This window comes from Mus musculus, chromosome 5 (genome assembly GCF_000001635.26).
Source record: "Mus musculus strain C57BL/6J chromosome 5, GRCm38.p6 C57BL/6J".
Taxonomy (NCBI): Eukaryota; Metazoa; Chordata; class Mammalia; order Rodentia; family Muridae; genus Mus; species Mus musculus.
In genome coordinates, this window is record NC_000071.6 from 122372461 (window position 1) to 122399870 (window position 27410).

Here is a 27410-nt window from a genome sequence, read left to right on the forward strand (position 1 = left end):
GTCTATGGTGTAGTAAATACCCGTGCTGAACGAGCGATCTGTGGTTGCGATTGGCTCCTACGCACATTCCCCGGAACGCCGTGGCTGTCGCGCGAAGGCTGAAGGGAGTGTGGCCGTCGGCTGTGTGTGAAACCCCCGGAGAGGCGGCATGCCTCGATATGCGCAGCTCGTCATGGGCCCCGCGGGCAGCGGGAAGGTGAGCCTGGAGGAGCTGCGGTGCGTGGGTGGCTGGGCTCCGGGGAAACCCTGGGTATACGGCTTCCTGCTCTCTGCTTGTACCTTGCTTTTTTTTTTTTTTTTGTTTGTCTGGGAGTGATAGCAGCTTTAATAGCTCTTGAGCGGCTTGAGAGAGGGCTGAGCGCTCAAGAGCTTGTTCTGTCCTCCCAAAAGACTTCAGTTCTGTCCAGCACCCAGACAGAGCTGCAGGACACCTTTGCTCCAGGAACTGCCCTGGTCGTTCCAGGTGTCTTCATATCCATTCTGTGTGCTTGATCCTATACCCATTCTACAGATTACAAACACAGAAAGGTTTATTTTGTTCAAAATCATACGCTTACTTAGGTCCGCCCCGGAATCTGAGTCTGGGTTGTTGGTCTTTTTGTTTTTTTGGTTTTTTTTCCCCTGTCTAATTCCAGACAAGGCCCCCTGCCACGCACCCAGTATGGGGTCTTTTCTTCCCTTTTTCTCAGAAGTTTGGAGTATGGGTTTCAGATAAGTTTGTAGATATGCACTGTTTGTGGGCATTTTTTTCTTTTTCCTTTGAGACAGGGTTTTTCTGTGTAGCCCTGGCTGTCCTGGAACTCACTCTGTAGACCAGGCTGGCCTTGAACTCAGAAATCCGCCTGCCTCAGCCTCCCACGTGCTGGGATTAAAGGCGTCTGCCACCACTGCCTGGCTCTAGTTTTTATATTTATTTTTTTTGTGTGATACAGTGTTTCTTTGTGTACATATTAAGAGAATGATGCTAAGGACACTTAAGCACAGTAGAAACGGCAATGGTGACATTTGAGGGATGCCTAGAGTCTATAGAGGTGTTTGTATCATTTTAATATTTAATAAATACAATATTCAGAGTACTAGAGATGGCTGTGTGACTCCACAGGGCCTGTCATCTGATCTGGAAGGTACACAGCTCACCTGTCAGTTACAGTGCATCTGTATGGTGGGGCTGTCCTAGGTAGAGAGAACAGGCTGTCAAAAGGAAGCGTGGAGCGTGGAGGAGGTCATTTCTGTAACCTACGTTAATTTGTAGACTGTGTTAAAGAAACATCCTGAGCCCACGCCCTGCATCTAGATCTGCAGCTCTGGTCTCATCGCCTTCCCAGGGTTTCCCTGGAGGTGCAGTTTGGCTTGGGTGGACACTGGCTCAGAGAGGGGAGAATTGTCTGGGCATGTGGAGGGCGGTACGCTACTGCCTTGGGTGCTAACCCCCCACCTTGTCACGTTACAGAGCACCTACTGTTCCACCATGGTTCAGCACTGTGAAGCCCTCAACCGATCTGTCCAGGTGGTCAACCTGGACCCGGCGGCAGAACACTTCAACTACCCTGTCATGGCCGGTAAGTCCCGGCAGGGCCACCTTCTTCAGGCACCGTAAAGCTCAGAAGGCACTGGAAGCCGGCTGCTCAGTTATTCACGTGCTCAGCCCCGGGGTGAGGAGGAGCAAGATGAGGCCACGGGCCATTTCATGGTGGTGTTTGTGGGTGTGGATGCCATGGCCTCCTTTTCTGGTCTTTGCTGGGAGACTCTAAGGTGAGCGGGCTCCTGCCTCCCTGCCTTTCCCTCTGGTCCCCTTGTTGCTTACTCTGGTGAGTTGGGGGTAAGATGGTTTGTCCACAGTAAATAGCACCTGTGCTGGCTTAAAAAAGGTGAGGCTCAGCCGGGCATGGTGGCACACGCCTTTAATCCCAGCACTTGGGAGGCAGAGGCAGGTGGATTTCTGAGTTCAAGGCCAGCCTGGTCTACAAAGTGAGTTCCAGGAAAGCCAGAGCTACACAGAGAAACCCTGTCTCGAAAAACCAGAAAATAAAAAAAATTTAAAAAGGTGAGGCTCAGGGCTGGGCTGGGGCTTGGTGGTGGAGTGCTTGCCTAGGGTATGTGAAGCCCTGGGTTTTACCCTCAGCACCACATAAAACCAAGTGAGGTAGTACACATTTGTCACCTCTGCTCAGTGAAACAAAACAAAGCTTTTTTTGTTTTTTAATTAAAAATAGTAATCCTCAAACAGAAGCTGCTCACTGAGATGACGGTGCAAATGTTTGAGCCATCAGCTATATACATACACACATACATACGTACATACATACAGACACACATACATACGTACATACATACAGACACACATACATACGTACATACATACAGACACACACATACGTACATACATACACACATACAGACAGACAGACAGACAGACATACGTACATGCATGCATACACACACATACATATATATGTACATACATACATACATCTCGGTACATTAAGTTCCGGGATGGATGACCTCACATGGGGAAGGAGTTTGGTTAGAGAAGGGGGACAGAGGCAGAGCCCTGAAGCTGTGCGTTCTCTGGAGGCTGTTAGAGGAGACGAAGCAGCAAGCTTCAGAAAGGCCAGGAGGGAGTGTTTCAAGAAAGAGGTGTTGTTACATAGATGCAACCGAACATTTGTGTAAGACGGTGACAGATGTGGGACCATAGTGACATTGGCAGCTTTGACCAGAATTAGTGGAGCAGTGGACCAACAGCTGGTGGGAGGGGATGGAGAGCTGGAGGGGTGGGGGCTGTGCAGTGTGGGCACTGACTGCCATGGAAGGTTTTTATTTTACCCTGAGTTTTGGAGTAGAGCCTCATGGAACCAGAGCTGCCCTCAAATTCTTTATGTAGCCAAGGATGGCCTTATACTTTTTTGAATCATTAAATAGTATTTATTTCTTCCTTAATTATTCACAAAATAATTCTTCACTACTTACAGTTTTCATTACGTGAGACACTGGTACTTTTGTATTTTAGTGGAACCTTGGTAAAAGGCAATGGAGAATTTTTTGAAAAGTCTCTCCAAAGTCATTATTCTAAGCTTGATTTTGAGTCAATGTCAAGTACAGTGGTGGGAAATAATACAAAGGATTCCTGTGTACCTTCACCAAATTTTCTGCAATGGTAATATACTCCATAGTGAAGTTCAGTAGCATAGTCAGGTGTTGGCATATCCAAAAACGTTTTTTTTTTTTATTTTTTTGAGACAGGGTTTCTCTGTATAGCCCTGGCTGTCCTGGAAGTCACTTTTGTAGACCAGGCTAGCCTCGAACTCAGAAACCTGCCTGCCTCTGCCTCCCAAGTGCTGGGACTAAAGGTGTGTGCCACCACTGCCTGGCTAGATATTTTCTTTATTTACATTTAAAATGTTATCCCCTTTCCTGGTTTCCCCTCTGAAAACCCCCTATTCCCTCCCCACTCCCCCTGATCCCCAATCCACCCACTCCTGCTTCCTGGCCCTGGCATTCCCTCACACTGTGGCATCGAGCCTTCACAGGACCAAGGGCCTCTCCTCCCATTGATGACCAACTAGGCCATCTTCTGCTACATATGCAGCTGGAGCCATGAGTCCCACCATGTGTTTTCTTTGGTTGGTGGTTTAGTCCCAGGGAGCTCTGGGGGTACTGGTTAGTTCATATTGATGTTCCTCCTATGGGGTCTTATACTTCTAACCTTCCTGCCTTTGCCTTTGATTGCTGGGATCACAGATGTGCATTCTTGAGGAGTAAGGCCCTCTAGTAGGTGGAGCTGGGGAGCAAGCTGGGGAGGAAGTGGAAATCATCTTCTCTTAAGAGAAAGGTAGGGGCCTAGAAACACAGAAGTGGATGCTCACAGTCAGCTATTGGATGGATCACAGGACCCCCAATGGAGGAGCTAGAGAAAGTACCCAAGGAGCTAAAGGGATCTGCAACCCTATAGGTAGAACAACATTATGAACTACCCAGTACCCCTGAGCTCTTGACTCTAGCTGCATATGTATCAAAAGATGGCCTAGTCGGCCATCACTGGAAAGAGAGGCCCATTGGACTTGCAAACTTTATATGCCCCAGTACAGGGGAACACCAGGGCCAAAAAGTGGGAGTGGGTGGGTAGGGGAGTTGGGGGGGAGTGTAATGTGGACTTTTTGGATAGCATTGGAAATGTAAATGAGGAAAATACCTAATAAAAAAATTAATTCTAAAAAAAAAAGAGAGAGAGAGAAAGGTAGGCTGGGGCTGGAGAGATGGCTCAGAGGTTAAGAGTGCTGACTGCTCTTCCCAAGGTCCTGAGTTCAATTCCCAGCAACCACATGGTGTCTCATAACCATTCATAATGAGATCTGATGCCCTCTTCTGGGATGTCTAAAGACAAGTAGTGTACTTATGGATAATAAATAAATACTTCTTAACGAAAAGAAAAGAAAAGGAAAGGGGAAAAGGGGGAAAGGGAAAGGAGGAGGCAGGCTGTTGCTTTGGGATCATGTGGCGGAAGCACTCGGTTTCCTTAAGCAGAAAGATGTTTGAGAGACCCCCGGGGGCCTCACAGAAGGTGACTTGTTTAGATTGAATACCTTTTAGGAAGTCAGTCACAGAGTTCCCATCCTCCCACCCCAGTCGGAGTGCTCCCCTCCCCATCTCCAACTTGTAATCAGGCTTGGGAGTTAACTGGCTTCTTGGTCATCAAGTGAAGAGATAGCAGTTGGCTTCATTTCAGCTGACTTCTTGATATAGGCACTACATAGCCAAGTGGTTCACACTGTGACCAGCTCAGAGCAGGAAGTGTCCAGAATTGTGGCCCAGCAGTCAAGCCTGCTTCCTTCAGTAGCCAATGTCCCTGGTTTCTGATGTGTTCCTCCATAAGCAACTGAGTGTACACATAAAGTCTGTGCAGTGGACTTCTGTAGCTGTATAGCCCTCTTTCCCCACTCTCCCAAGAGCTGCCTGGCAAGCACACCTGATTCTTACAGGAAGTTCTATGCACTAAGTTTTTCACTTAATGCTATAAAGAGCATTCCCTCCAAGCTGGGTGTGGCACCGAATGCCTTTAATTCCAACACTCACGAGGCAGTGGCAGGCAGATCTCTGTGCTCTAAGACAGCCTGGTCTAAGACCTTGCCTCAAAAAAAAAAAAAAAAAAAAAAAAAAAAAAAGATGAAAAAACAAAAACCCCGGATTTCTGAGTTCGAGGTCAGCCTGGTCTACAGAGTGAGTTCCAGGATGGCCAGGCTACACAGAGAAACCCTGTCTGGAAAAAAAAAAACAAAAAAATACAAAAAAAAGAGCTCCCCTCCCTCTTGTGTCTGAAGTGTTCTACTGTGTGATATCTCTGCAGTAATGCTCAGTCAGCTGTCTGGGTCTCTCACTCTCCACCTTTGAGGCAGGGTCTCTGTCTAGTCAGGGTTTCTATTCCTGCACAAACATCATGACCAAGAAGCAAGTTAGGGAGGAAAGGGTTTATTCAGCTTACACTTCCATACTGATGTTTATCACCAAGGAAGTCGGGACTGGAACTCAAGCAGGTCAGGAAGCAGGAGCTGATGCAGAAGCCATGGAGGGATGTTCTTTACTGGCTTGCTTCCTCTGGCTTGCTCAGCCTGCTCTCTTATAGAACCCAAGACTACCAGCCCAGAGACGGTCCCATCCACAAGGGGCCTTTCCCCCTTGATCACTAATTGAGAAAATGCCTTCCAGTTGGATCTCATGGAGGCATTTCCTCAACTAAAGCTCCTTTCTCTGTGAACCCTGGACATAATTCCCCCCCGCCCCCAGCAGCCCTCCTGTCTCTGCCCACAGCACTGCAGTTGCAGAGGTGCGGCCAGGCCCAGCTTTTCCATGGATGCCAGAGGCTCACACTCTGGTCCTTAGGATGGTGCGTCAAGCACGCTGAGTCACTGAGTCGTTGTCCCAGCCCCATGTGTGAGGGGTGTATCTATATATACCTGTTGATTAGTTTTCCAAGTGGATACTCACTCTGGTCCCTGCCTGGCTCTGCAGACATCCGGGAGCTGATCGAGGTGGACGATGTGATGGAGGACGAGTCTCTGCGGTTCGGCCCCAACGGAGGCCTGGTCTTCTGCATGGAGTACTTTGCCAATAACTTTGACTGGCTGGAGAACTGCCTGGGCCACGTCGAGGACGATTACATCCTTTTTGACTGTCCAGGTACAGCAACAACTTGAGTGTACAATCTGCCTGGAGCTGTGACACTGTGTCCTCGTGGGGACGTAGTGAACAAGTACCTGCAGAACCCAGTTGGATCCGGTTTATCCCTTGGGTTGATCAAGTGCTTACTGAGATCAACCTTAAGAGTAAGGGGCCATAGCTTGTGGCTCAGTGGGAAGCAAGTGCGATCAGCAGTTGCCCCATGATTTGTATTTTTGGCAGGTGACCCACAGAGGGAACAGGAGGCAACTGGTCAGTTGTCCGTTAAAATAGGCTATGGGACAACATGGAGTCAGTTGTGCAGGCAAAGGGCCTCAGACAAGAAGCTATGAGCAGACTGAGGCAGGGGTGGCTATTTGACCAGAGGTGCTGTGAGGTGAAATTGGGAAGGGACAGGTGACGTGTGAGCTGTGGACCGGAGCCAGCCTTGTTCATGTGTGTGTCACGAGTGTGGATTCCCAAGCCACCCCTTTATGCTCGTATCACTGGTTTTCCATGCTGAGGGGTGAGTGCTGGGCTACTTCATGCCAGCGAGACAATCTACCACAGGGTCACCTCCCCAGCCCAGCACTGGCAAAAAGAAATGTAGAAATATAGTCTGCTTGCTGGGCGCCGTGGCGCATGCCTGTAATCCCAGCACTTGGGAGGCAGAGGCAGGCGGATTTGCAGGCGGATTTCTGAGTTCGAGGCCAGCCTGGTCTACAAAGTTGAGTTCCAGGAAGCCAGGGCCACACACACACATATGTATGTATGTATGTATATATGTATATGTATATATGTATGTGTGTATGTGTGTGTGTGTGTGTGTGTGTGTGTGTGTGTGTGTATGTATAGTCCGCTCGATATCCCTGTGGTGGCCATACCTCAGGTTCTGTGATTGTCCTGGGAGGCTGTGATGTCCCCGTGACAGCTGAGAGCAGGGAGTGGGCGGTGCCTCAGAGGTTAAGAGCACTTGCTCCTCCAGAGGGTTCAAGTTCAGTTCCCAGAAACTTCCGGAACTTCAACTCTGACACCCTGTTCTGGTCTCCACAGGCAACTGCAAACACATGACATACAGACACACAGACATAAATCAAAACAATGAAGCTCAGGAATAAAATGCAAAACCCCCACAGAAATCCAAGGGAAAAGGGCATAGTCTGAGGGGATGGACAGGCTGCAGTTCAGTCCTGCACCACAGATGACACAGAGCAAAACAGCTGGATGTGTAGCAGGGTCTGATGTCCTCCCCTTTTAGTCCCGGGGCCTGGACAGACATGTGTCCACGGGGTGGGTGCCCTTCCTGCTCTTACTCATCTTTGCAGCCTCCTGGCTTGTGTGACTGCTGTCGTGTGCTCCCCCTGCAGGTCAGATTGAGCTCTACACCCACCTGCCTGTCATGAAGCAGCTGGTCCAGCAGCTTGAGCAGTGGGAGTTCCGAGTGTGCGGAGTGTTCCTTGTTGATTCTCAGTTCATGGTGGAGTCATTCAAGGTCTGCGGATGAATCTCTTGTAGATTTTTCAGTCCTGGGTAGAAAGCAAGTGACATTCTCTGCTCGGTCTGGGTGAGCCTCCACATTTCATAGGCTGTAACATTTATTTAGCATCTCCAATGATCAAATGACTATGTGAATGTCTGCTTACCTAAGAGATAGATTTAGCTGGGTGTGGTGACTTTAATCCTAGCACTCAAGCGAAAGAGTCAGAAGGATCTCTTTTGAGTTCAAGGCCAGCCTGGACTACAAATCAAGTTCCCTGGCTCAAAAAAATAAGGAGAAAAATAGATTGGGGGACCTACTTATGAAATAAAAATTGAGGCAAATGGGCATTGTATTACATAGTGTATTTAAAAATACTGAGCTGGCCGGGTGTGGTGGCGCACGCCTTAAATCCCAGCACTCGGGAGGCAGAGGCAGGTGGATTTCTGAGTTCGAGGCCAGCCTGGTCTACAGAGTGAGTTCCAGGATAACCAGGGCTACACAGAGAAACCCTGTCTCAAAAAAAAAAAAAAATACTGAGCTGGGTGAGTGGTTTGTGCCTGCAATCGCAGCACTCCGGAGCCTGAGGCAAGAGGGTTGCTGCAAGTTCAAGGCTAGCCTGGGCTACAGAGTAAAGTATCTCAAATATAAAGATTAAAAATTAGCAGAAAAAAAACTACTTTTAATTTTCTGAGGACCTGTATTCCTGTTTAGAAATTACAGACTCCATTTTCTCGTCAGTAGTCATGAGGGCTGTTAGTGGAAAAGAAGGCCAGTTCATGGTCAAAATCCAGAGATGTGGTCAAGGCAGAGCAAGGGATTCATTGATGGGTTTGGTACAGAGTATGTGTAACAAAGACTGGCCTAGAACTGGATCTTCATCTGCGCAGCTGGGATTAAAGGCCAGCCACTCCCCTACGGTCAGTAGATGAGATCACATCTTCCCTTCTCTCCTTCAAGGCTAGGAGGGCCTCACCACCTTTCTAGCAAGTGTCTTTCCCTGTAAGATTAGTCTCTTGGGTTGGGTACCAGTATCCCTCCTGTGAGTCCAGGAGGCCCTGTGGCGATAACTGGTCGTTTGTGTTCTTTGCTTCTCCAGTTTATCTCCGGCATCCTGGCAGCCTTGAGTGCCATGGTTTCTCTAGAGATCCCACAGGTTAACATCATGACGAAGATGGACCTGCTGAGTAAGAAAGCCAAGAAGGAGATTGAGAAGTGAGTGCTGACCCCAGCAGGGCTCTGTGGGCCGATCCTTGTGCCCCCTGAGACAGGCTCCTGTTCTCCTCCTGTCTCCCTCTCCTTTAAAGGTTTCTAGATCCAGACATGTACTCTCTGATAGACGATTCAACCGGTGACTTAAGAAGCCAAAAGTTTAAGAAGTTGACGAAGGCCGTGTGTGGCCTGGTAAGCGCCCTTTAAAGCCCCCTCCAGTGATTCCTCGGGTGTCTGCCCGTGTCCAGCCCGTGTTCACCTGTGTGCAGCACTGTCCAGTGCCATCCCCTATAAAAAGCTGGCGGTTGGGGGTGGGGAGGGGTGTGATGGTTAGTTTGGGCAGTCAGGTGGTTGGGGCCGCTCAGTTCCAGTGGGTTCGAGGTCAGAAAGGTCAGCCAAAGGGGGTGCTGTCTCTCCCCAGGGCTCCTTTTTCCAGCCTAGTGCAGGTGACTGCTTGCGTCCTTGTTTTTTACCTTTATTTGTGTGCATGCTTGCAAGTGTGCGTGTGTGCCAGGAAGACACTCTGTAGGAGTTGATTTCTTCTCCTCCCGTCATGTGGATTTTGAGGATCGAGGCCAGGTTATTAAGTTTAGCAAGCTTGGCAGCAGGCACCTCACTCCTGAGCCTTCCTGCCAGCCGAGCGCTTGTCCTTTTCAGGAGGTATAAATGATTATGCTATAAACAAGCCCGCGGTGGGCATGGTCTGAAGCACTGTCAGGGCCGCTTCTCTAACCCGTGTTTGCAGGTGGATGACTACAGCATGGTCCGCTTCCTGCCATACGACCAGTCAGACGAGGAGAGCATGAACATCGTGCTCCAGCACATCGACTTCGCCATTCAGTACGGGGAGGACTTGGAGTTCAAGGAGCCGAGGGTAAGCTGGGCTTCCCTGTGTCAGCTCAAGAGGGGTCCCCAGAGGAGGGGATGCATGGTCTGCTCTGTGCTGCCTTTGTGACAGGAGCATGAAGAAGAGTCTTCCTCCATGTTTGATGAGTATTTCCAAGAACGGCAGAATGAGTGAGGTTGACTACGTAGGAAGCCACCATCCCGCTTGTGGCCAAGTGCTCTCCTGGAGGATGTAACCGCGGGAAGCCGCCGCTGCGTCTGGGAAGCGTGCTGGGCTCTAGGCTGAGCCGCTGCGTGAGCAAGTGAGTGAGCGAGCCTGGCTTGTGCTCTGAGCTCTGAAACTGCCGCTCTTTCAGGAGACTTTATCCTGACACTATTGTTTGGATATTTAAAGAAAATCAAAGTAGAAATTAATGCACAAAGACTTGTGTATAATATAAACCAACCTAGCCACACACGTACATCACCAGTGTGTATGTGTGCATGCGCGCACAATTGGAGCCAATGTAACCTCATTTTTACAATTGAATATTTTGTTTTTTGAGGGGTCTTCTTTTGATTTACTTGTTTGTTTTTGGAGAGGTACAAATTATTGTAACAAAAAACATAGATCTATATCAAAATAAAAAAAATTGGAAGGATATACATGTTATTTTCACAAATCAACATGTATTATTTATACAATTAAAGCTGAAAACTGAAATGTAAATAAAGAAAATATCTAATAAAAAGTATATATATATTAAGAAGAAAACTGTGTTTGAGGTTTGTAAATGTGAATGCACACAGGCCCTCTTCACACTCTTCTTTTCCAGGCAGACTGTGACGTACACATCCCAGAAAAAACTCTTAAACTAATTAATTAATTAATTAAACTAATTTCTCCAAGGGTCAGAGCGACGGCAGCGACTGTTTAGAATCCAGTGTGTGTCCGTGTGAGCATGGTGGTTTGTGACTGTAGTCCCAGCATTCAGGAGGTTGAGGTAGGATTGTCATGAGACCAGCCAGTCTGGACTACGGAGTGAGGCTGTGTTTCAAAAATGAGAAAAACAAACAACCCAAATTTATTGCTTTGTTTGTAGTCTCTGAGAATTTAAAAGCTTAGATTTTGCCTGGAATGCTGCATACCTGTATTAGTCAGGGTTCTCTAGAGTCACAGAACTTATGAATAGTCTCTAAATAGTAAAGGAATTTATTGATGACTTACAGTCGGCAGCCCAATTCCCAACAATTGTTCAGTCGCAGCTGTGAATGGAAGTCCAAGGATCTAGCAGTTACTCAGTCTCACGCAGCAAGCAGGCGAAGGAGCAGGAGCAAGAGCAAGAGCAAGAGCTCGAGCTAAACTCCCTTCTTCCAATGTCCTTATATTGTCTCCAGCAGAAGGTGTAGCCCAGATTAAAGGTGTGTTCCGCCACACCTTTAATCCCAGATGAAAGGTGTAGCCCAGATTAAAGGTGTATTCCTTAAACTCGGAGATTCAATCTTCTGGAATCCATAGCCACTGTGGCTCAAGATCTTCAAACCAAGATCCAGATAAGGATCTCCAAGCCTCCAGATAAGGGTCACTGGTGAGCCTTCCAATTCCGGATTGTAGTTCATTCCAAATATTGTCAAGTTGACAACCAGGAATAGCCACTACAATCCACCCCTTGTCAACTTGACACAAATAATATCTCATGTTCACATGAAACAATAACAAGGTTGTAAATACGCCTGACATGATATAACTATCCCTCGTACAATCGCAAACGCATTTGTCAATTTACAAGGGGGCATTCATATTACTTTATAATCCTCGTTTCTGCAACTGGTTACATGGCCTTAATTGGTATTTATAACTACCTTCCTCTACTACCCATTCTGTATTTTCTTCACCTTCAGCCAGCACCTCAGCAGGTCTTGGCTCTTTTCCTGGAGGATTGACCCATACCTTCATTCCTGATGGGTCTGCATCCTTTGTCATCCTGCTTGGATTAGGCTGTTGTAGTTTCCCATTGACTTTAATCACAGGACATGGTAGTACTAAGAGACGCCCTAAGGGATCTCCTACACTCCAGACATAATCTTGCTTACCACCATTGTGAAGAGGTAATCCAATTTCTCCATGGTAATCTGGATCTATCACCCCTCCTAACACTGTTATTCCTTTTTTAGCCTGTTGGTTTAAGGGCATTAGAAGCCCAAAATGACCAGGGGGAAGTCTGAGCTTCCAGTTCAATGAAATGTTTGTTGTAGCTCCTGGTAGGAGCACTCCCCTCTCTGGAGCCAAAACTTCTAAGCCAGCAGAACCTAGAGTTATGGGGACAGGAAGCAAAAATTTTCCTAGAGGGTCACTAGGAGTGATAGTAAGTGGAACTATTCCTTTTTCCACCCCTTGATTCCTGGACCCATGAATCCTGGCTATGGGTGAAACTGTACCATATATCGAGCGCTGATTCAAAGCATATACTGCCTTCTGAAGAACTCTGCCCCAGCCTTCCAAGCTGTTACCACCTAATTGGCGCTGTAACTGCGTCTTCAAAAGGCCATTCCATCTTTCTATCAGACCAGCTGCTTCAGGATGATGGGGAATGTGGTAAGACCAGTGAATTCCATGATCGTGGGCCCACTGTCGTACTTCTCTGGCTGTGAAATGAGTTCCTTGGTCAGAAGCAATACTGTGTGGAATACCATGACGATAGATAAGGCATTCTGTCAATCCGTGAATGGTGGTTTTAGCAGAGGCATTACGTGCAGGAAAGGCAAATCCATAACCAGAATAAGTATCTACTCCAGTAAGAACAAAACGCTGTCCTTTCCATGAAGGAAGTGGTCCAATGTAGTCAACCTGCCACCAGGTTGCTGGCTGGTCACCTCGAGGAATGGTGCCATATCTGGGGCTCAGTGTCGGTTTCTGCTGTTGGCAGATCTGGCAATCAGCAGCAGCTGTAGCCAGGTCAGCTTTGGTGAGTGGAAGCCCGTGTTGCTGAGCCCAAGCATAACCTCCATCTCGACCACCATGGCCACTTTGTTCATGTGCCCATTGAGCAATGACAGGGATGGCTGGGGAGAGAGGCTGACTGTCCACAGAACGGGTCATCTTATCCACTTGATTATTGAACTCCTCCTCGGCTGAAGTCACCTTTTGGTGAGCATTTACATGGGACACAAATATCTTCACATCCTTTGCCCATTTGGAGAGATCTATCCACATACTTCTTCCCCAGATATCTTTCTCACCAATTTTCCAATTGTGATCTTTCCAAGTCCCTGACCATCCAGCCAATCCATTGGCTACAGCCCATGAGTCAGTGAATAATCGTACATCTGGCCATTTCTTCTTACAAACAAACTGTAATACCATGTGTACTGCCCGAAGTTCTGCCCACTGTGAAGATTTCCCTTCACCTGTGTCTTTCAGGGTTGTCCCAGAAAGGGGTTGTAATGCTGCAGCTGTCCACTTCTGGGTGGTGCCTGCATAACGTGCAGAGCCATCAGTAAACCAGGCTCTAGTCTTCTCCTCTTCGGTCAGTCGATCATAGGGAACACCCCATGAGGCTATAGGCGCATGTTTGGCAGCAGATGGCATTGTAACAGGAGTAGAAACCATAGGCATTTGAGCAACTTCTTCATGTAACTTGCTTGTGCCTTCAGGACCTGCTCTGGCCCGATCACGTATATACCACTTCCATTTGATAATAGACTGCTGCTGTGCACGTCCCACTTTATGACTTGCAGGGTCTGATAGTACCCAGCTCATGATGGGTAGTTCAGGTCGCATAGTGACTTGGTGTCCTATTGTCAGACGTTCAGTTTCCACTAAGGCCCAATAGCAGGCCAAGAGCTGTTTTTCAAAGGGAGAATAGTTGTCTGCAGATGATGGTAGAGCTTTGCTCCAAAATCCCAAAGGTCTTTTCTGTGATTCACCTACAGGGGCCTGCCAGAGGCTCCAAACAGCATCTCTATCAGCCACAGACACCTCAAGTACCATCGGGTCTGCTGGGTCATATGGTCCAAGTGGTAGAGCAGCCTGCACAGCAGCCTGGACCTGTTGAAGGGCCTTCTCCTGTTCCAGGCCCCACACAAAGCTAGCAGCTTTCCGAGTCACTTGGTAAATAGGCCTAAGTAACACACCCAAGTGAGGGATGTGTTGTCTCCAGAATCCAAATAGACCCACTAAACGTTGTGCTTCTTTCTTGGTTGTAGGAGGGGCCAGGTGCAATAACTTATCTTTCACCTTAGAAGGAATATCTCTGCATGCCCCACACCACTGGACTCCTAAGAATTTCACTGAGGTAGATGGTCCTTGAATTTTGGTTGGATTTATTTCCCATCCTCTGATACGCATATGTGTTACCAATGAGTCCAAAGTGGTTGCTACTTCCTGCTCACTTGGTCCAATCAGCATAATGTCATCAATATAGTGCACCAATGTGATATTTTGTGGAAGATCCAAACGATCAAGATCCCTTCTAACTAAATTATGACACAGGGCAGGAGAGTTAATATATCCTTGAGGCAAAACTGTGAAGGTATACTGTTGGCCTTGCCAACTGAAAGCAAATTGCTTCTGGTGGTCCTTATGGACAGGTACTGAGAAGAAGGCGTTTGCCAGATCAATAGCCGCATACCAGGTGCCAGGAGATGTGTTAATTTGCTCAAGTAACGAAACTACATCTGGTACAGCAGCTGCAATTGGAGTTACCACCTGATTTAGTTTTCGATAATCAACTGTCATTCTCCATGATCCATCTGTTTTCTGCACTGGCCAGATAGGAGAGTTAAACGGAGATGTGGTGGGAACCACCACCCCTGCATCTTTCAAGTCCTTGATAGTGGCAGTAATTTCTGCAATTCCTCCGGGAATACGATACTGTTTTTGATTCACTATTTTCTTTGGCAGAGGCAACTCTAAAGGCTTCCATTTGGCCTTTCCAACCATAATAGCCCTCACTTTACAGTTCAGGGAACCAATATGAGAATTCTGCCAATTTCTGAGTATATCTATCCCAATTATACATTCTGGAACTGGGGAAATCACCACAGGATGTGTCCGGGGACCTACTGGACCTACTGTGAGTCGGACATCAGTCAAAACTCCATTAATCACCTGCCCTCCATAAGCCCCTACTTTAACTGGAGGGCCACAATGTTTCTTGGGATCCCCTGGGATCAGTGTCAACTCAGAACCAGTATCCAGCAGACCCCGAAAAGTCTGATTATTTCCTTTTCCCCAGTGTACAGTTACCCTTGTAAAAGGCCGTAGGTCCCTCTGGGGAAGAACTGGAGAAAGGGTAACAGCAAAACCTTTGGGTGTCTTATCAAGATCCTTCCTCAGTGGAACCTGGCCACCCCTTCATTCAAGGGGTTCTGGATCTGCAAACTGTCTCAAGTCTGGAAATTGATTCACTGGCCGAGATTGCTGTTTACCACGATCTAATGTAGCCTTTCTTTCATTTGGCTGTTTACCACGATCTAATGTAGCCTTTCTTTCATTTGTTTGAGAATTCTTCTGCTTATACAGATCAAACAAATATGCAGTAGGCTTCCTATGTATTTCATTCCTGGAAACACCATGATTGGTTAGCCAGTACCAAAGGTCCAACCGAGTCATGCCATTATAAATTTCACCTCTCCTGTGCTGACCATTACTGGGTATGTTATTATAAACATTCTTTTGTCTACGCTGTCCATTATAATAACTAGAATCACCTTGTCTCTGGCGATTCAATGCTGCCACCTGGCCCTTGTTACCTCGGAATCCAACTAAACCCAGTGAATTTAATTCATCTAATTGAGCAGAAGCATCTCCAATGCTAAGATCTGGCACAAGGAAAAGGGAAAGAACAAAACCCTTCAAATGTGCTGGTGCCCCTCTCACCAATTTGCGTCTTATAGAGCTAGTGAAAGGCATATCTTCTGGACCTTCCCATTGTGGACAATTATGCTTTACACAATATATCCACTCTAGCATTGCAATTTCCCTAAGTCTTAAAATCCCTTCATCAACACTAAGCCACGGAATATCAGGCATCTCCAAGTCATTTCCAGTAGGCCATCTTTTGATAAACACCTCAGCCAACCATTCAAACAAACTTTTGACACCTTTTTTAACTATGCGAGCTTCCGTATTAAACCTAGAATCTCTACTCAGAGGACCCATGTCAATAAACTCAGCCTGCTCTAGTTTTATGTTCCTTCCACCCTTATCCCACACCCTTAAAATCCATTCCCACACATATTCACCAGGTTTCTGCTTGAATGAATTAGCAAACTCATTAAGCTCCTTAGTAGTGTAGCGAATTTCCTCATGGACTACACTTTCTACCTCCCCTCTAGGAGCCTGTTTTGCTTTGAGTCTGGTTACAGGTCTAGAAGAAACTATTGGTGGGCCGTGAGCAAACTCTGCAAAATTAATTTCCTCATGTGGGGAAGGCATTATTTCAAGAGGTGGGGCTGAGGGTACTACTTCCTCAGGTGGGGCAAACCCTTGAGAATCTGAGGATTCAAAATTCTCAGCTTCAACATGGTCTTCCCACACATCCCCATCCCATGTTGTAGGATCCCATTCTTTGCCAATTAGAGCCCTTACTTTAACTGTCGACACACTCTGAGGCTGAGACTTGAATTTTCGCTGTAGTTCAGCCAACCTTACAATGAGAGTTTCTGTTTGATTTTCTGCAACTTGAGCTCTATTGCTACAAGAGAGAAGATTCTCCTCAAGGACACACTTAGCAACTTTTAGATCGTTTACTTGTGTCTGGAGACTTTCGATTTTATCACACAACTCCTTCCTTTCATTCATCATTCTTTCCACAGATACTAAGAGCAGCCAGCCAGTAAAATCATTTTCCGATTTTTTCCCCATCTTGTAGAAAGCTTTGTGCACTGAATCACCTAATTCATTAAGAAAATCAAGGTCATTAGCTTCTTTAAGTTCGGAATATAGTTTCAACCATGGGTCTTCAAAATTCTCTGAGCTCCCAGGAGGGAGAGAATCTGGAGAGGTTTCAATATTTGAAAGTGCTGGTGGATCAACAAGCCAATTCCAGTATTTTAAAAGATTCATCCTTGTACTTCTGTTACTCTAGAACCACTCCTGGTACCAACTTCTGTATTAGTCAGGGTTCTCTAGAGTCACAGAACTTATGAATAGTCTCTAAATAGTAAAGGAATTTATTGATGACTTACAGTCGGCAGCCCAATTCCCAACAATTGTTCAGTCGCAGCTGTGAATGGAAGTCCAAGGATCTAGCAGTTACTCAGTCTCACGCAGCAAGCAGGCGAAGGAGCAGGAGCAAGAGCAAGAGCAAGAGCTCGAGCTAAACTCCCTTCTTCCAATGTCCTTATATTGTCTCCAGCAGAAGGTGTAGCCCAGATTAAAGGTGTGTTCCGCCACACCTTTAATCCCAGATGAAAGGTGTAGCCCAGATTAAAGGTGTATTCCTTAAACTCGGAGATTCAATCTTCTGGAATCCATAGCCACTGTGGCTCAAGATCTTCAAACCAAGATCCAGATAAGGATCTCCAAGCCTCCAGATAAGGGTCACTGGTGAGCCTTCCAATTCCGGATTGTAGTTCATTCCAAATATTGTCAAGTTGACAACCAGGAATAGCCACTACAATACCCTAAAGCAGAAGAAATAGTTTTTCTTTTTAACTTACATTGAATTACATTGAGCTTTTGAGAGTCCATTGGCAGCTGGTGTGGTGCAGGTCATGGGAACAGCCAGCCAGAAGGTCTTTCTCCAGCATCCCTCAAAGGCCAGGCTCTGGCAGAGTGAGGCTGGATCTTAGTAAGCCCAGCTAGACGTGACATTACAGAGTATTTTCCATAACTTCTTTCCTTGAATCCTTGCAACAGGGCCCAAGGCTCCCTGGATATTTGGTGACCAGTCTACCTGGTAACGCTAATTCAGCCCTCATAGCCCTCAGGTCAGAAGTTGTCATGTTGGCCTATAGGGCTGAGTTTGGTCCATTTTCAATAAAGCCAAGTGAGGCTCTCTGAATCCATAGTCGTTGGCATCTGGAGGCCAAGGCTGAGGGCAAGAGCCAAGTGTGGCTGGGCTGTGCACCAGGCCTGGTGTGGGAATGGGCTGAGCTGCCTGTGGCCTAGGAGTACGGGATGGCTGAAAATATCCTGGTCTCTGGTCTCTGGACTCCCATTAACAGGTTCCCAGGCATGGTGGCGCACACCTTTAATCCCAGCATTCAGGAGGCAGAGGCAGGCAAATTTATTGAGTTCGAGGCCAGCCTGGTCTACAGAGTGAGTTCCAGGACAGCCAGGGCTACACAGAGAAACCCTGTCTCCAAAACCCAAGAAAGAGAACATGTCTAATGTTAGTTCTAAATACTTTTCTTGTAGCTCATTTCAGCCTCCCTAAGCAATGAGGTAAATACTGAGGCCTCTATATTTAGGTGAGGAACAGAGGCACAGAGAGGTACATTAAGTTGCTCAGAATAACACAGCTAGTCATGTTGGAACTAGGATTCAACCCCAGGACCTGGCTCCTCAGCAGTCATACAAAGAACAGGGAGTATAAGCCAGACATTGTAGAGACCAGCCTGGGCTACATAGTTAATACCTTGTCCAAAAACAAAAAGTGGTTGGCTGGGTATGGTGGTTACATATCCCCTCAGTCTCAGTACTTGGGAGGCAAGGCAGGTGGATCTCAAGAGTTCAAGGCCAGCCTGGTCTACAAAGCAAGTTTCAGACTAGCCAGGGCTACCCAGAGAGGCAAAATACATACTTACATACATATATGATGGGTGTCAGTGGTGGGTTTGTAGTCATCCCCTCAGACATGTGGCATCACTCAGGCCCTTATAATATGCTTGGTTTTCATGACCACTTAGTCCTTGCCATGATCTGGGAAGACATACACCATACCTTGTTGAAAGAGTAGAAATGATATACACATTTAGTGGGTGACAGACAGGTCAAAGGGGTAGGCTCAGGACTTTTCTTTCCTTTACCCCTGTGGTGGTCCCTGACTGTCTTAACATGACAAGGAAGATAGACACCACCGTCGGCATCATAAAACTAAGCAAGAAAAATAAATAAAAATAACAGGAGTGATGGGCACATATCTGTAATTCCTGAACACAAGTGGGTGCAGATCAGTTCATATTCATTTATATGTATATGCCAGCCTGGACTTCATGCGACTCTTAGCAAAGAAAAAATTGAAAAATAAAAAATATTGGCCGCCAAGACGGCTCAGGGTGTAGGTGTTTCTGAAGACTGTGTTGGTTCCGAGAGTATCACGGTGGAAAGTGAGAACTGATGTCCCCCACCTTGCATTGTGGTAAAAGTACAAAACTAAGCCAGGTGTGGTGGCGCACGCCTTTAATCCCGGCACTCGGGAGGCAGAGGCAGGCGGATTTCTGAGTTAGAGGCCAGCCTGGTCTACAGAGTGAGTTCCAGGACAGCCAGGGCTACACAGAGAAACCCTGTCTCGAAAAACCAAAAAAAAAAAAAAAAAAGTAAAAAACTAGACATAGCAGAAGGGTAAATCAGGCGACTGAGTGGTACTGGATTTGAAGCTGAAGCCGGGAAATGAGAAAAAAAACCCAAAAAACAAAACCGGGAGCTGATTATTAACCACTTGCGAGGGAGTCTTCAATTTCAAAATCCAGCCTTTTATTCTGAACGTGCTTTATGCATGCGCCACGGTCATCGCCTCACGCTGACGCGCCCCCTGGCGTCACTTGCGGTCAGCGCAGCCGGAGCAAGTCACCGGAAGTGCGTTTATTCCTTCCGCCCGCCTCTTCCGGCTTACTTCCGCCCACTCCACCCAGGCTCGGTCGTCGGAAACGCTTTCTGAGTTCGGCTTCTCTGGATCGAATCCGGACACCGTCAAGATGCCGGTAAGCATTCGAGCCCCAGGGGCGGGGAGCCGAGCGGGGCGAGGGTCCGAGGGGTGGCAGGAGATCTGTGTCATAAGGCCGGGGAGAGAGGAAGCGTCCGCCCTGATCTCCAGCCTTTGCCTCCAACACCGGCTCGCCTGCCCCGCCGCTTCCCCCCTAACCCTGCCGTGTTCCCAGATCCCACCCTAGAGCCTCGAACCTAAGAACGATGGCTGGCTTTTAATTTATTTTTAAGTCTAAGGTCCAGCTTCTCCTTTTTTTTTTTTTTTTTTTTAAATTTCCCCCTTGTCATTTCCACTTCCTCCTCCACCCCAGGGAGTGGGATCGGCCTGCTACCTAGTCACCTGTCAGACCTCACTTCCCTGATGGACCCCTTCCTCCGTCTCCCTGCTCTGACTCCCACCCGACTCCCTGACCACCACCGAGCCAGCGCTGGTTTCCTTTTTCGTGTGCATCCGAGTGGGAGGAAATTGATGCCGATTGCAGCTTAGCGAAGGGACGCTTGAATAGCGTGCACCCACACTGAACCAGTGTTACTGACCTCTCGCTGTGAAGCCAGCATTGTTGACAGCAGCGACTAAGGGCCACTCAAGGAGCTCACAGTTTAACGGGTAGACAGTAACCATGCAAATGCACATAGGAAGTAGTTTCCTATCTTAACAACTGCTGTGACGAAAACAGATAGATGGCAGTTAGCCTACCCCTATCGCTCAGTTATCGCTCATCCCAATACCGAGGCAGGAGGATGGCAAAGTTCAGGCCAATGTGGACTATGTAGTGAGTTCTAGGCCATCCTGGGCTACAGAACTGCAAAGCCTGTCTCCCAAGAAATGGGGGAAGAAAAAAAAAAAAAAAGAGGCTTGCATGCAGGAGGTGGGGTCACAAGGTACAGCAGCTCATGCCTGTGACCCCAGCTCTGGGGAGGCAAAGGACAGGCAGATCTTCTGGCTTATTGGCCAGCCAGCCCAGCCAAAAATAAGCAAGTTCTGGGTTCAATGAAAGACGATGTCACAGGAAATAAATATATATATAGAGAGAGATAGTAGGGGCTGAGGAGGTGTCTCAGTGGTACAAATGAGAGGACCTGAGTCTGGATGCTTAGCACCCAAGTAAAACAGAAGGGGCGGGGGGAGGGCATGCAAAGCGTGTCTGCAGTTTCGGAGCTGGGGATGTGTAGAGTTCCCTGAGGCTCCTTGTCTCAAAAATAAAGTGGAAAGCAGTTAAGAAACAGACCTATGGCCTCCACCTGTGGATATGAGCATACATACCTACATGCACACATATGCACACACGTGAACATGAACACTACACACACACACACACACACACACACACACATGTACACATGCATGGTCATGTGCAAAATAAAACTAAAAACAAAAACCAGTACCTGGTGACAGGGATTGGGAGAACAGGGGACCCGGGGATGTGGGCAAGAGGCTGGCATAAATAAGGCTTATTTATAATGAGTAGGAGAGCAAGCCTAACTTTGAACAGTGTGCATGTGTTTGAGTAGCAGTGGGGAATTGACCCCAGGGCCTCATGGCATGCTACATAGATGCTCTACCACTGAGCAGTATTCCCCCATCTTTTTTACTTTTGAAAAGGGGTCTTATAAAATTGCCCAGACTGGCCTTGTAGTTGTGATCCTCCTGCCTCAGCCTCCTAGGTAGCCAGGATGACAAGCCCGTCCGGCATCACCGTGTTTGGCTTTGGAAGATTCATGATTCCTATAGTTAGTATATGTGAAGACCCAGAGTTACTGTCCAAATGAGCCCCCGCATCTCCGGATGACACTGTCTTCCAGAGGTCTTGAGTTCAGTTACTAGCACCCACAGGGCAATTTACTACCTATAATCGGATCTGATGCCCTCTTCTAGTATGTAGGCATACAGTTTTCTAAAAATGATGTGGCATGAAAGTTTTTAGTAGGTGGGGCAGATTTATAGAATATTGGCTTTTGAAGGGTTGTTTACCATTAATGGAGGGAAATTCCCAGCATTCTCAAACTACCCTTTAAGAGCACTGGAGTTTTGTCCCCAGCATCCACATCCAGCAGGTGCCAGCTGCCTATAAGTCCAGCTCCAGGGACCCCAGCACCATCTGCTGGACTCTGTGGGTACTGCATACACACAGAAATACCCGTCCACAGATATAGTGCACACACATAATATATTTTTTGTTTTGTTTTGTTTTTGTTTTTTTGAGACAGGGTTTCTCTGTGTAGCCCTGGCTGTCCAGGAACTCACTCTGTAGACCAGGCTGGCCTCGAACTCAGAAATCCACCTGCCTCTGCCTCCGAGTGCTGGGATTAAAGGCATGCGCCACCACGCCCGGCTATAAGATATTTTTTAATCTTTAAAAAAAAAATCACGCTGAGCAGTTGGTAGCATGCACATTTAATCTCAGCACTTGGGAGGCAGAGGCAGGCAGATTTCTGAGTTCGAAATCATAGGACCAGCATTTGAGATTGTTCATCCACACAGTTCCCTCTCCTTTAGCTCATACGCACTCACCAAAGGTGTGGTGTATCTTGCTCATTTATAAGTTTAGAAGCAGACTGGTGGGAACTGGAGTAGAGTTGAGTTGGTAGAGCATTCGCCTGTCATGTCTGAAGCACTAGGTTTACTCGCCAGTACTGTGGTTATCTAGATCCATCATCCCAGCAATGGGAGACAGAGGCAGGAGCGTAAGAAGTTCAAAGTCATCGTCCCCTGTGAAGTAAGTGAGAGGCCAGCCTGGGCTAACCTGCATAGTAAGTGAGAGGCCAGCCTGGGCTAACCTGCATAGTAAGTGAGAGGCCAGCCTGGGCTACCTGCATAGTAAGTGAGAGGCCAGCCTGGGCTACCTGCATAGTAAGTGAGAGGCCAGCCTGGGCTACCTGTTGTGGTTGAAGGGGGTGGGGGTGGGGAAACAGGTTCCAGGAAGAATCGACCTGTGGTCATAAGGACAGGAAGTGGCAGATTTCAAAGCCAGGCCTTGGGTCCTGGTTTGCTGGAGGGTGGGAAACCTGTTTTGTGTGGTCTCTGTAGTAGAGTGTTTCAGCTTGCATCATGTCACGGAGTGCAGAACTGGAGGAAGCGCATCCTTCCATAATGCACGTCTAGCCTAAGGATGCAATCCCAGGAGGCACAGGCAGGCGGATCTTTGTAAGCTTGAGGTCAGCTTGGTCTACCTAGGGAGTCCCAGGTCAGCCAGGGCTGCTTGGAGTAGTGAGAGCCTGTCTCAAAAAGCTGACGTTGGGGGCATTCAGTCAGTGAAACACTTGCCACTCAAGCACGAGCACTTGAGTTCTGTCCCAGACTTCACGAAAGTGGCCAGATGTGGTGGCATCTGTCTATAAGCCTAGTGCTGGAGAGGCAAAGACAGGAGGATCTGTGGGGCTTGCTGGCGGCCTGTCTGTCCAGGTGGTGAGCTTCAGGTTCAATGACAGCCCCTGTCCTGAATATAAAGGTGGAGAAGCAACTGAGGAGGTCACCTGATGATGACCTCTGACATGTGCACACATGAGCACCCAGATTCATGAACACACACTCACACACACTCTCACACACGATACTAATAGGAAAAAAAAAGAACCTGGTCTCAAAAAAAAGCTCTGTGTGTGTGTGTGTGTGTGTGTGAGTGAGAGAGAGAGAGAGAGAGAGAGAGAGAGAGAGAGAGAGAGAGAGAATGAGAATATGAAGATCTAAAGAACATGGGCAGGGCCTGACGGGACAGGAGAGATGGCTCAGCAGTTAAGAGCGCTAGCTGCTCTGTCTTAGTCAGGGTTTCTATTCCTGCACAAACATCATGACCAAGAAACAGTTGGGGAGGAAAAGGTTTATTCAGCTTACTCTTCCACATTGCTGTTCATCACCAAAGAAAGTCAGGACTGGAATTCAAACAGGTCAGGAAGCAGGAGCTGATGCAGAAGCCATGGAGAGATGTTCTTTACAGGCTTGCTTCCCCTGGCTTACTCAGCCTGCTCTCTTATAAAACCAAGACTACCAGCCCAGAGATGGTCCCATCCACAAGGGGCCTTTCCCCCTTGATCACTAATTGAGAAAATGCCCCACAGCTGGATCTCATGGAGGCATTTCCCCAACTGAAGCTCCTTTCTCTGTGATAACACCAGTTGTGTCAAGTTGACACAAAACTAGCCAGTACACTGCTCTTTCAGGAAGTCCAGGTTCAACTCCCAGCACCCTGTTCCAAGGGATCCCACACCCTCACACAAACATGCATGCAGGCAAAACACCAATTACACAAAATACAAATAAATTATTTTTTAGAAAAGAATATAAATAATAAAGACAGGCATAGTGGTACTGAATAGTGAGACCCTGTCTTGACAAAACAAAACAAGAAGGAGAACATTAATAAAATGAAGTAAAATTAGTAGAAGACAGTGGTAAAGTGTAATTTTTTTATTTTTTGGTTTTTCGAGACAGGGTTCCTCTGTGTAGCACTGGCTGTCCTGGAACGCACTCTGTAGACCAGGTTGGCCTCGAACTCAGAAATCCACCTGCCTCTGCCTCCCAAGTGCTGGGATTAAAGGCGTGTACCACCATGCCCGGCTCTGATATATATATATATTTTTTTTTTATGATGGGGTTTGAGGTACTGCCTACCTCTGTTTTCCGTGTCTAGTTTAGTGTGAGCGGAGGGCTACGCTTATCCACCAGCTGACAGAACGTCTCAGAATCCACCAGTTGGTTCTCTTGAGTCAGGCGCTGGCTCCCCGTAAGCCGACGCCAGCCCTTTTCTCCCACAGTTGGTCCTCGCCTTGTCTCCTGGTGACACTTGTTTTCTCTCTTCCCTGGGCTGGCCCCTGCAGGCATACCACTCTTCTCTCATGGACCCGGACACCAAGCTCATCGGTAACATGGCCCTGTTGCCCCTCCGAAGCCAGTTCAAAGGACCCGCCCCTCGCGAGAGTAAGTCTCTGGGTTCTTTTGTTGGGTTCCAAGCAGACCTGCTGACTTGAGAGCAGGGAAGAGCTTAGCTTGAGTCACTCTTCCTTGGCTTCCTGTCACACTTGACCAGGAGCAGCCTGTTGCGCTCCACAGGAAACTGGTTCAAACTCCTCCAGGATGTTTACGTGAGCTGAAAGGAAATGTGGGCTGTGGGGCGTGGCCCCGTTGGTAGAGACATGGCTTGGCCTGCATGAGACCCCCAAGTTCCATTGAGAGCCAGGGGATGTGGTACACACCTGAAATCCTAGCACTTAGGAGGAGGCGGCCGGAAGATCTGGAGTTCAAAGTCGTTCTCAGCTAGCTCCAGGCCAACCTGGGCTACTGAAACTCTGTCTCAAAAAAAAAAAAAAAAAAGGAATTGTGTTGAATTCTGGCCACAGTCCCCACAGGCACTGTCAGTTATTTCAGACTAACTGAATGGCAGGTCCCCAGCCTTCTTCTGACAGCATTGTGTGGGCATAGGCAGTACCTCGGAGGCTGAGATAAGGAGGTGGCTGGAGTCTGGTAGTTCAAGACCTACCTAAGCAAGGGTGAAACCTGTCTCCAAAAACAAGGAAAATGAACCTTTCCCCCACCAAAGCTATGACTTCTTTGGTCACCTTTAAAAAAAAAAGTCACTTGCTTTTGATTCTGACTTGTGTGTGAGGGCCCACGGGAGCCACAGCACACAGTTAGAGGTGACACCTGGTTCTTACATGAGTCCCAAGGGTCCTAACTCCGGTGACGGAGCTCTCTCTGCAAGCGCGCTTACCCGCTGAGCCATCTCCACAGCCCTCTGTCAGATTCTCACCATACCCCAGTGTTAGACCTTTCTCGGATGTGTGAGAAGGGAATCTCTCTCTAAAACCCTGGTGGGCCTGGAGGTCAAACCACTCTAGCCTCAATTCGTGGTGCTCCTCCTGCCTGCTTCCCCAGTGAGACTCCTGAGTGCTTTGAAACAGTTTATGTCTGTGCTTGCTTTTGTTTTTCTGAATTTTATTTCTTTGCTTTCTTAGTGGTTTTTGTTGTTTGTTCCGTATTTAACTTGTTTGGTTTTGGTGGTGGCTTGTTTTGCTTTCTTTCTTTCTTTTTTTTTTTTTTAAATTTTGCTTTTAAAACAAGAACAAAAAACCAGATGGTTTAAGGAAGCCACCCGAGCTCTGTCAGCTTCTGTGTGGTTAGAGCGGCCATTCTGAGGCCATGGGGCTTCGCCTGGTGTTTCACACTTTTACAAAGGGCAGAGTTGAAAATGGAAAAAGTAGCTTTATGTCCTGGAGTCCTCGAGCCCGTTGTCTGTCCTTCCTCTCTCTGACGCCCCTGGTTCTTGGTCTTCTTTATAGATGTTATCCTGTGCACACCCTTCCACCTGCTTGCATGAGGGCGTTACAGGCTGGGATCCTCGCACGGGGGAGATCGTGCGTTCTTTTCTGTTTGGGGTTTGGATCACCTTGATGGTTGCATGTTCATCCTCTTTCCTGCTCATCTCATGATTTTGTTATCAGGGGGCTGGAGAGATGGCTCAGTGGTTTAGCACACTGGCTGCTCTCCCAGGGGGCCAGGGTTCAAGTCCCAGCACCCACATGGCAGCTTACAGCTGTCTGTAACTCCAGTTCCCGGGAATCTGACGCCCTCACGCAGACACACATGCAGCAATACACCAATGCACATAAAATAAATAAATCTCTAAAAAAGATAAAAACCCTCCTGATTTCACTTACCTTCACAGCCTAGTGATGCTCCGTTTTGTATGGAACTACATTTTCATTGTCTGTTCTTCTGTTGGTGGACAACTAGCTGGGTTCCTTGTCTTTGCTACCGAAATAAAGTAGCGATAAATGCAGATGTGTAGATAAGACTGTGGCAGGACAGGAGGCCTTGGGTATGTGCCCAGGAGTAAAATAGCTGGATCATATGGGAAGTCTATTTTTAATCATCTGAGAACCCTTCAAACTGATCTCCACAATGGCCATGTTAATTTGCACTTTGACTACCAGCCGGTCAGGCTTCCCTTTCCCCCACATCCTCTCTAACATTTGTTGTCAGGTTTTTAAAAAGCATGCTTAGTTTTTTGATTTTAATATATATATGTATGTATGTATGTATGTATGTATATATCTTAAGTTGGACAGTTGTAGGGCACACCTTTCATCCCAGCACTCAAGAGGCAGAGGCAGGGGCTGATGAATCTCTGTGAGTTTGAGGCTCCTGGTTTACAAAGTCAGTTCCAGGAAAGCCAGGGCTACACAGAGAAAACCTATTTCAAAAAATCAAAAATACAAGAGAATTTATTTTATTTTGTGTGTGTGAATGTTTGCCCGTCAGGATGTATATGTACCATATTTGTGCTTGGTGTCCACAGAAGCCAAAGAGGGCATTGGAATTCCTAAAGCTGGTGTTTCAGATGGTTGTGAGCCACAATGTAGGTGCTGGAAACTGAAACCGGGCCCTCTGAAAAGCAGTCAGTGCCCTTAACCACTGAGCCTTCTCTACAGCCTGTGACTAAAGTTAGGGTCTTGCTGTCTAGCCTTGGCTGACCGGTACACCTCCTGATAATTGATTGGCCTTGTGACTCGGGTAAGGTAGTGTCTCCGAGCAGTATAAACTTGTGTATCCCTAAGATCAGGAATGTTGAACACTTTTAAAAATAGTTCCTGGCCATTTGTATCTCTTATTTTGAAAAGAGTCTGCTCATTCACCCATTTATTGATTGGTAGCTGGTGGTCTTGTTTGTGGGGGGTTTTTGTTTTGTTTTAGTTTTTGTTGGGGGGTGTTTGTGTTTTAGACAGGGTTTCTCTGTGTAGTCCTCGCTGTCCTGGAACTCGCACTGTAGACCAGGCTGGCCCCACACCAGAGCTGCCTGCCTCTGCCTCCCGAGTGCCGGGATTAAAGCTGAATTGTGATTTCTTTGATATGTGCTCACAGCTTGGTTTCCCAGT

At 47.4% G+C, this 27410-nt stretch overlaps 2 protein-coding genes and 1 long non-coding RNA gene across 4 annotated transcripts in view; 2 read left to right on the plus strand and 1 right to left on the minus strand.

Annotated features, from left to right (window-relative positions):
- Positions 1-47: 47 nt before the first annotated feature.
- On the plus strand, positions 48-10311 carry Gpn3 (GPN-loop GTPase 3). Its single transcript, NM_024216.2, has 8 exons — positions 48-196; positions 1451-1559; positions 6007-6174; positions 7521-7645; positions 8730-8845; positions 8938-9034; positions 9588-9716; positions 9801-10311. Exons 1-8 carry the CDS (start codon positions 149-151, stop codon positions 9861-9863), a joined length of 855 nt encoding a protein of 284 aa, NP_077178.1. The 5' UTR covers positions 48-148; the 3' UTR covers positions 9864-10311.
- Positions 6164-20851, minus strand: Gm32853. Of its 2 annotated transcripts, none has more exons than XR_387695.4 (4): positions 20079-20851; positions 18422-18536; positions 7038-7679; positions 6164-6251 (listed from the first exon to the last, which is right to left on the minus strand). It is a non-coding gene; the product is annotated as a predicted gene, 32853 (long non-coding RNA). The 2 variants fall into 2 exon arrangements; XR_387694.4 differs by having other exon boundaries at positions 18422-18557.
- Arpc3 (actin related protein 2/3 complex, subunit 3) overlaps positions 19418-27410 on the plus strand; it is a 14304-nt gene continuing 6311 nt past the window's right edge. Inside the window, exons 1-2 of the mRNA NM_019824.4 lie at positions 19418-19537; positions 24357-24456. Of these exons, the coding sequence (NP_062798.1) occupies positions 19532-19537; positions 24357-24456 (106 nt within the window). The 5' untranslated portion in view covers positions 19418-19531. The remainder of the gene's footprint in view (positions 19538-24356; positions 24457-27410) is intronic.

Excerpts from the sequence above, each read along its gene's own strand:
- Gpn3 (NM_024216.2), top strand. The coding sequence starts at position 149 with ATGCCTCGATATGCGCAGCTCGTCATGGGCCCCGCGGGCAGCGGGAAG. Across the intron at positions 7,646-8,729 it reads TCATGGTGGAGTCATTCAAG|TTTATCTCCGGCATCCTGGC; the intron begins GTCTGCGGATGA and ends TTGCTTCTCCAG. Across the intron at positions 9,035-9,587 it reads CGAAGGCCGTGTGTGGCCTG|GTGGATGACTACAGCATGGT; the intron begins GTAAGCGCCCTT and ends CCGTGTTTGCAG.